The following is a 9,598-nucleotide window of genomic DNA, read 5'->3' on the forward strand; positions in this document are numbered from 1 at the left end:
AAAAGCAAACTTTAAAAACCTACTTCCTTCTATTTGTATCTCCTGTGAAGGGCTGGCGACCCAAACACTGGAAACCACGCGGCAGAGAAAGAAATGCATTAAAGCAGAAGTTTTGGACGTTTAGCATCCCTGCAGATCCTGGTCACCTTCGCTTCCCTGGTTCATCGGAGAGGAAAGTTTATAGCGGTGACCCTTCGATCCCAGATTGACTATTTACAGGATAAGCACTCAGGATCGGTATTGAGGAGAGGAATTTACCTTTATTTCCCCTCTCCAAGAAGCAACGTCGGAGTGGTGGCGTGGAGAACAGCATTTCTTATGTTAAAAACAACTCAGCTATAAAGAGAAGCTACAGATATGTACGCTGACTATAGCTATCACATTTCATTAGGTCAAGTAAAAATCTAAAAAAGAATTTTAATGTATGTATGTGTGTGCTGAACCTACACGAGGCTGAGTGGTCACTGAAATCATGACACGTCTGAAATACACGACATGAGGAAAACATGTCAGCCTTTCTTGGACCCATTCTCCCCAGTCTGTCCAGACTGTCTTCTTCGGCACCCCAAAGCCTAGGGACCAGACCAGGGGGCGGGGGCGCGCAAGGGGATTCCCTGCGCTCCGGAATCTTCCAGGCCCCTCTGATTCCGGGAAAGGAAGCCCAGGGGGCCGCCCTTCCCCCGCAAGAAGATCTGCCTCGGCACCGGGTCTTGGAAACCTGGGTCAAAGACCCGATAGAAGGAGAGGAATCTGGCGTGAAGCCCGGCGCCGAGGGCGGAGAAACCCAGGGAGGGGTTCAGGAAGATCGAAGTGGGGAGGGGGCGATCCGCTTTGCACCCACCTTGGGGAAGCCGAGCGCAACCTCCCAGGTTTCCGATTTTCCAGTTTGCGTGGGTAAAAAAAATCCTACCCCGACCCGGGCGGGTCTTACGCAATTATTATTTAAGTGGAGAGAGGGAGGAAAAGTTTTGGAGGGGGGGAAGGAAAGGCGGAAAGAAACAGTCATGCCGTCACGTGGGCTGTTTTCACGCATAAAAGGAAGGTCCTCTCCGTTAGCTTCCAGTTGTCAAACGACTCGCAGCGACCATCAGAGGACGCTCAGGAACTCCGCACCGCGCCTTCCTCCAGCTGAACAAGCGGGACCCACACAGCGCAGCGCCTCCGCCGTTTCCGCGCCCCTCCCGCAGCCGAGATGCTCGCCCGCGCGCTACTGCTCTGCGCCGCCCTGGCTCTCTGTGGTGCAGGTGAGTGAGTACCTGGGCGCCTGGCACCTGGGACTCCGCGGCTCCGTACACCCGGGTCAAGTTTCCGCTCTGACCTCTCCAGGGAACTCTAGGTATTTTGAATACCCTCGGAAGACAGGCTGTATGACTTTGTAAAGAGGCTGGACCACTCGAGTCCAAGTAAACTGGACGGACCAGCTCAGCTTTGCCATCAGCTCTGATCATCATGGGTCACTTACTTAACCCGTCCGAGTCTCACTTTTCTCATCTGCTAAATAGGAATAGTGATACTAATTTGCAGGTTGTCATAAGACAGAATCTGATCAATATATGCGAGATGTTTTTTTTTTATAGTACCTACTGTTATTGAATGGAAATAATTGTGTTAAATACCCTAGTTAGTGCTTTCCTGCCCCAGGGAAGTCCAGATTGTTTTTTCAGGTAAGCAAAATGCTTAAAAATGAAGCTGTTTTTACTTTGAAATTTTCTTTTATTTTTTTGGCCACACTGCGCGGCTTGCGGGATCTTAGTTTCTTGACCAGGGATGGAACCCAGGCCCTCAGCACTGAGAGCGAAGTCTTAACCATTGGACGGCCAGGGAATTCCCTGTTTTGTTTTTGTTTTTGTTTAATGTAAATTAAGTCATGCCACTTTAATACTGTAAGCCATTCAATGATTTCCCTTGACACATGGAAAAAAACCCAAATTCCCAGAAGACCCACATGATCTGCCTTTGCCTTTTCTGAACTCGCCTTCCACCTCTCCTCCTAGCTTTGCTTCTGCCACACTCTCTCAAACACGCCTCAGGGCCTTTGCACTAGTTTTCCTCTCAACTTGGAATGTTCTTCGTCCAGATCTTTCAACAGCTTTGAGTTCTGACAAAAAAAAAACAAAAAACAAAAAAAGAAAACAAACAAAAAACTTAAATTTTGATTAACGTACTAGATCTATTCACTTTAATTTTGGAAGTCCTACTTCTTTGAGCCTCTTAAAAAGGCTAATTTGAACATCTAAAAAGTTACGAAGAAAAGCTTAGCAACATTCCACCAATATGTCTGGTGGAATATTCTGTTACCTTTAGAAGAGGAAGTTGGTATTTCTACATTATAACCGTTCTGTGAGGCAAGCCAAAAAAAATTGTTTTCCCATGACTACCTGTATATTTCTTGAACTTTTTTTATCATAAAGTTGACTCATAGTAAGTAAAACAATTAAATATTTAAGTCAAGATTAAGACAGTGAAGAATGATTTATTCACTGTCTTTACTTTCTTTTTTTTTTAAATTCGGGTATAGTTGTTTTACAATGTTTTGTTTATTTTTACTGTACAGCAAAGTGGAGTTCCCTGTGCAATACAGCAGATTCTTATTAGTTATCTATTTTATACATATTATGTCATATATATGACATATATATCAATCTCATTGTCTTTACTTTATTGTAGCAAATCCTTGCTGTTCCAGTCCATGCCAGAATCGAGGTGTATGTATGAGCATAGGATTTGACCAGTATAAATGTGACTGTACCCGAACAGGATTCTATGGTGAAAACTGTACCACACGTAAGTTTGTTTTTGGGTGCCCTCATTTGGAATGGGGATATATACAGTTATCATTTTACAGAATTGTGTCATATAATGAGATCCCGTTAATTTCTCTCTTTTTTTCTCATTGCAGCTGAATTTCTGACAAGAATAAAATTATTCCTGAAGCCCACTCCAAACACAGTGCACTACATACTTACACACTTCAAGGGAGTCTGGAACATTGTCAATAACATTCCCTTCCTGCAGAATATGATTATGAGATATGTGTTGATATGTAAGTACAAATCACTTTCTAGGGCTTTCAGCGGCCTCAAAGAAAAATGTACTTTATAAAACTTTAGATTTTTAAACTTAATCCAAAACATTTAAATATACCATTTTAGTTTACCTTCTGTCTTAATGGCCAAAAATATTGACATCTGAATCCCTTCAAGTTTATAAAGTTCTGTTTCACAGTCAGAATTCTACTTAAAATCCTGCATACCTGCATACCTCTTCTAACCTTCACTGTTCTTGACAATTTGTGAAGGAAGTGTGGTCTAGTTGTTTACTGAATGCCCATGGGCCACAGGATTGCACCCATTAAAATAAATGGATAATTTGGATTGGGGTCAGCAAGAAAACACCTTTATTTCTAAAGTGAGTGTCAAGCCCAGACATTCCTCATAGGCCTCTTGAGCAGTAAGTGGATGGTTATTTGAAAAATCAAGATGGCTGAACCATACTGTCTTCTGTAAAGTATATATACGTTATCAAAGATGCATTTTAATGAATCATGCTTTCCTCTTTTGAGTACCAGTGGCAGTTAGGATTTAAAGTATAACTGTTTTAAAATAGAGTATCTTTGTTAGGATTAAATTCACTCTAGTGCCACTTTGCATATTTTACAATGAAAATGAACATTGATTTGCCTTGCATATGGGAACAAATAACAGTTTTTTTTCCCCTCAAATTTCAGCGAGATCACATCTGATTGAGAGCCCGCCAACTTATAATGTGCATTATGGCTATAAAAGCTGGGAAGCCTTTTCTAACCTGTCCTATTACACCAGAGTTCTTCCTCCTGTGCCTGATGACTGCCCAACACCCATGGGTGTGAAAGGTGAGAGGAAGCAGTTAGAGATGTATTAACTGTAACTGGGATTGGATTGCTACCTAGAAAATTTGACCATAAACTATGATTTATTTGTTAATAAAGCCATTTTTTCCTTATGGATATCTCTGGAGATATTTTTGAAAGTGTGAGTCCATGTAAACTACTCCATGAAAGTGAATGGGCATTTTGGTATAATGTCATGATTTCAAATTCTATCATTAAAACTGAGTTAATACTAAACAAAATAGATTAAAATATTCAATAAGAAGTTGTTCCCCTGTATTTTGGAACTTCCATTTATATTATGATCCTGTTCAAAGTTGTACTTCTATAAGTGAAAAAGACCCTGGTTAATTGACAGTCACTCTCTGCTTCCTTGGATATATAGATGGATTCTTATCTTGGCTTTTTCATTTTTCAGGGAGGAAAGAGCTTCCTGATTCAAAAGAAGTTGTGGAAAAAGTACTTCTAAGAAGAAAGTTCATCCCTGATCCCCAGGGCACAAATATGATGTTCGCGTTCTTTGCCCAGCACTTCACCCATCAATTTTTCAAGACAGATCATAAGCGAGGACCAGCTTTCACCACGGGACAGAGCCATGGGGTAAGACAGAGTTAAATCAAAATTAGTAGCAAATCATAGTTCTATCTATAAAAACCTTAATGGAGTTTCCATTTTAATTCACTGGTTTGGTAAAAATACAAACACACACACACACGTACTTACATACATATATACAGATTATTATTTGTAGTTTGGCTCTTATATTTTTAGTTTAAAATATTGGCACTGCAAAAGGTTGTCTTCAAAGACATTTGTACCCTGATTATGCTGCCTTAAATATTATAAGGTGAGATTTTTGCAGCATTATTATCTCTTGGATTTCAGTGACGTAGCTTCAAGTTATTGATAAGAATTTTATATCAAACATTTTCTGCTGCTTTTTAAAAGAAATACCATATAGTTATAGTGAAATTTATGATATAAGCTCCATATGAGACACTAATAGGTGACATATTTAGGAGACATATTTAGGTTTGTAGGTTTTAGTAGCTTCAGTGGATAAACAAGTTAATTTACTATTTTGTGGCTGTGAAAAATGTGTTATTGAAAAATTTTAATTAAAGCAAACTAAATCAAGTTATTTAGTGATAAATACATCATAGACACTTTACATAAGAATAAACAACAGCAACAAATTAAAAATTTTCCATAATCTTCTAGGTGGACTTAAATCATGTTTATGGTGAATCTTTGGAGAGACAGCATAAACTGCGCCTTTTTAAGGATGGAAAAATGAAATATCAGGTTTGTTCCATTTAAATATTAAGAATTAGTTATGACTCACTAGCTACCTATGTTCAAAATCTCTAATGATTAAAATTTGTTTACCTCTTGTTACTGTTATTTTTTAGATAATTGGTGGTGAAATGTATCCTCCCACAGTCAAAGATACTCAGGTCGAGATGATCTACCCCCCTCATGTTCCTGAACACCTGCGGTTTGCTGTGGGGCAGGAAGTCTTTGGTCTGGTGCCTGGTCTGATGATGTATGCCACAATTTGGCTGCGGGAACATAACAGAGTGTGTGATGTGCTTAAACACGAGCATCCAGAATGGGACGATGAGCAGTTGTTCCAGACGAGTAGGCTAATACTGATAGGTAAGCAAGAAGAGCAAATCATTTAAATAAAACCCTCTTCCCCAGAGAAAACTAACTTTGCTAGGTTTTCAGTAATTCTGGGGGAATGTAGTACCTGTAAAATCACCTGCTCCATATTCATTCAATTCTTGAACTTTTGATGGTAAAAAAGAAAATATAAAAGTGAAGGAATGGCAAATTAACAATTGCATGTAGGTTGCTTGAACGTTTGTGAGAAGAAATTCATGTTTTAAATTTTTCTTTTGTGCCAATAGGAGAAACTATTAAGATTGTGATTGAAGACTATGTACAGCACCTGAGTGGCTATCACTTCAAACTGAAGTTTGACCCAGAGCTGCTTTTTAACCAACAATTCCAGTACCAAAACCGTATTGCTGCCGAGTTTAACACACTCTACCACTGGCATCCCCTTCTGCCTGATACCTTTCAGATTGATGGCCAGGACTACAAGTATCAGCAATTTGTCTATAACAACTCCCTCTTACTGGAACACGGCCTCACTCAGTTTGTTGAATCATTCACCAGGCAAATTGCTGGCAGGGTAAGCATTATTATTGAAAAACAAAACAAAACATAGGACTAGTCAGTAACTAGAATTTCTGCCGCAGAAATGATTTTTCTTAAACTTACTAAGAGTAATTATTTGCTAGTAATCTCTCCTTGAAATAAGAAGCCTAACATATAATCTCGATTATAATATAATGTTACCATTATAATCTAGATCATAGAAATATTCTATAAATATTCCAAACTTATAGTTTAGGTCTCAGCTGGGAGCTGGGGCATCAGTCTTACATACTTGGTACCCAAGGGATGCTTTTAAAATAGAAATCTGGGAATTCCTTGGTTGTCCAGTGGTTAGGACTTCACACTCTCACTGCCGAGGGCCCAGGTTCAATCTCTGGTCAGGGAACTAAAATCCTACAAGCCGTGCAGCACGGCCAAAAAAAGAAAAAAAAATCTTAAATATGCCTAAAACTCAATTGTGTTCTACAATGTAATTCATTTTCAACAGGTTGCTGGTGGTAGGAATCTTCCAGTTGCAGTAGAGAAAGTATCAAAGGCTTCAATTGACCACAGCAGAGAGATGAAATACCAGTCTTTTAATGAGTACCGCAAACGCTTTCTGCTGAAGCCTTATAAATCATTTGAAGAACTTACAGGTGAGAAACAGTTTCTAAACTTCTTCAAAGAGTCAAGGGGCAAATGGAAACAGCAGAAGGTGAAAGGAAATTGAGCAAAAGGTAAGACTTTTTTTTTATTTTGTAAAAGTTTTACATTGGTTGTATCTCTGTCCTTGTCACCTTCACAGGAGAGACGGAAATGGCTGCGGAGTTAGAAGCGCTCTATGGTGACATTGACGCCATGGAGCTGTATCCTGCTCTTCTGGTAGAAAAGCCTCGACCAGACGCCATCTTTGGGGAGACCATGGTAGAAGCTGGAGCACCATTCTCCTTGAAAGGACTTATGGGTAATCCTATATGTTCTCCTGAGTACTGGAAGCCTAGCACTTTTGGTGGAGAAGTAGGTTTTAAAATCATCAACACTGCCTCAATTCAGTCTCTCATCTGCAATAACGTGAAAGGCTGTCCTTTTACCTCATTCAGTGTTCAAGATCCACAGCTCACCAAAACAGTCATCATTAATGCAAGCTCTTCCCACTCTGGACTGGATGATATCAACCCCACAGTACTACTAAAAGAACGTTCAACTGAACTGTAGAAGCTGATTGATCATATTTATTTATTTATATGAACTATTTCTTTTAACTTAATTATTTAATATTTATGTTAAACTCCTTGTGTTACTTAACATCTCTGTTAAGGAGAAAGGGGTCATACTTGTGAAGATTTTCATGTTGATTTTAAAGATGTCTTCAAGTTAAAGGGGGAAAACAGTTTTCATTCTTTTGTACAATCCAATGAGAAATGAGTGTGACATCTTTTTACTTGAATTTCAACTTATAATAAGAACAAAAGCTAAGATGTTTGAACATTTAAATGCTGTTACAAGATGACAAAATGCTGCACATTTCTTTCTACACTATCGATATTTCCAAGGTGTCTTCCATGATGTGTGAGAAGCAACTACCTACTCAATGATCATTTTATGATCTTTTAGCCATTTTCTGATCACTTTACTTCTATTTTGTTTTCCTGGTTTTAAGGTCTGAGTTTGTCTTTCTTTGGACTCTATACTTTCTTACCTGAACTTATGCAGGTTTTCAGGAAAAGCTCAGCTCAGGACTACTACAGAAGGCCTTTACAAGAAGGTATACACTCATTTTAAGTGAAAGGCAGAGAACTTTGTGAATAATTTAAAACCAAAGTAGCCTTATAGAGGCTAATAGCTTAGAACTGTAGGGGGTTCTTAACAGTAAGCAAGTTATTCCTATTCTAATGAATGTCCGTTCTCACTTAAAAACAAAATTAAATTGCTGAATAGTTCCCAGGAAGACAATGCTTCTTTTCCACATCTCATTGTCAGCTGACATTTTCTGGTACTGTATATTAATTTAATTTATTGAAGACTATTATTTATGTTTTCTTTGGATGGTTATTATAAACTGGGTTTAAGGCTGCATTGATTTTTTTTTTCTGCATTATATCAGAATCAGTGTATCTTTTGGGATTACCTCTGAATTATTAATACAAGATAAATAATTGGCTTAAGATTTGTGAATACATTTATTTAGGAATCCAACTTTGGTATACTGAGATGTAAAGTTGGAATTTGTCTTTAAGGTTTACCTATACACCAGCCCACAGAGAATGTTGTGTCTCATTAGCCTGGATGTGCTATAAGACTGATATTTTGTACATTTTTGAAGGACCTGTGGACGTTTCATTAATTCATTCACCCATAACTTTCTGGGGGAACATTCCCTGCAAAGAACTGTGGGTTTTAATATTTTTAAATCAAGCACTGATTACAGATAACATCAGTATTTATGTAAATAATTGAAAAAGTATGCCTCAGGCAGAGGGAGAAAATAAAATTTCATTAAAGAGAAATAACTCAGGGGAACTTTTAAGGTTTTATGTTATTGTTAAGAAACAGTCAATAGTAGAAGGGCTTGTATAAAAATTTAACTTGATTTTAAAAAAACTGATTTGTTAATATCTGAATGACTGAATCTGGGAATTTGGAATATGTGTTGAATGTTTTGGTGCCTCAGACAAATGTATGATTAAATTAATTTATGTAAACTGTAAGTGTTGAAACAAATGTCTGTTTATTTTTGTACTATTTAAGAACTGAAAATCTGTTCTAAAATAAATTTTGACAGTTGCTTATATCTTTGTCATGAGATGATTTCTATAAGGCATTATTGTTCTCCTATCTCTTCCAAACTGGACTGGCCCTTAATGAAATGGTTCTGCCCTCAGTCACACAGAGGCTTCTTAAGGTCATTATAATCTCATTCACGGCAACACTGTATTAGAAAATGTGTGCTCTGTGCTATAGGGGATAGCCACAGACTTGTTTTCATTGCCTAGTCTTAGAAGAGGAAAAAAACCCACAAAAACCAAGTATACAAAAGGCAAAGAATAAGACAAATTTACTAAGGAGGTACAAAATTTAACAGGAAGTTCAAAGAGGGAAAGATTATGATCAGTTGGGTACATCACTGAAACCTGGCTCATTGGCTTCTGTCAGTCCCTACTCTTGACATCTTGGTAATTTCAATATCCACATGGACTGCATACTTAACATCCTGCCTGGGCTCTCTTGTCCTCAACTCCAGTGTTGCCTTCTTCCATACTTCCTATGGTCATACAGACATTGATCTCATCATTAATTATCGCACCATTTCCAAAATTTTCATTTCAATCATCTTCCTTTATTCCCAACACTTCCAGCTCACTTATTTTAGTACTTACACTCTAACATCTAACTTCAGTTTCACTGAGCCTATTGATTCACCAAACCTCATCACTATCTTTCACCTCTTATCTCCTCATTTCCTTCCTTATGCATCTAACTCAGATTCCATTGCCCATGTTTGGACTCTCTCATTTCTTAGTCTACTCTCCACTGTACTTAACTGGCACAGCTTCATTTCATCCA

General features: G+C 38.2%; 1 protein-coding gene across 1 annotated transcript; it reads left to right on the forward strand.

Moving 5' to 3' along the window:
* Positions 1–741: 741 nt before the first annotated feature.
* PTGS2 (prostaglandin-endoperoxide synthase 2) lies at positions 742–8,809 on the forward strand. Its single transcript, XM_082612923.1, has 10 exons — positions 742–1,244; positions 2,668–2,784; positions 2,900–3,043; positions 3,728–3,871; positions 4,287–4,468; positions 5,090–5,173; positions 5,281–5,527; positions 5,782–6,068; positions 6,543–6,690; positions 6,840–8,809. Exons 1-10 carry the CDS (start codon positions 1,193–1,195, stop codon positions 7,247–7,249), a joined length of 1,815 nt encoding a protein of 604 aa, XP_082469049.1. The 5' UTR covers positions 742–1,192; the 3' UTR covers positions 7,250–8,809.
* The last annotated feature ends 789 nt before the right edge of the window (positions 8,810–9,598 follow it).

Source organism: Mesoplodon mirus (genome assembly GCF_964341445.2).
Source record: "Mesoplodon mirus genome assembly, chromosome: 3".
In the NCBI taxonomy this organism is placed as follows: Eukaryota; Metazoa; Chordata; class Mammalia; order Artiodactyla; family Ziphiidae; genus Mesoplodon; species Mesoplodon mirus.

Excerpts from the sequence above, each read along its gene's own strand:
- PTGS2 (XM_082612923.1), top strand. The coding sequence starts at position 1,193 with ATGCTCGCCCGCGCGCTACTGCTCTGCGCCGCCCTGGCTCTCTGTGGT. Across the intron at positions 3,044-3,727 it reads TATGAGATATGTGTTGATAT|CGAGATCACATCTGATTGAG; the intron begins GTAAGTACAAAT and ends CTCAAATTTCAG. Across the intron at positions 3,872-4,286 it reads AACACCCATGGGTGTGAAAG|GGAGGAAAGAGCTTCCTGAT; the intron begins GTGAGAGGAAGC and ends TTCATTTTTCAG.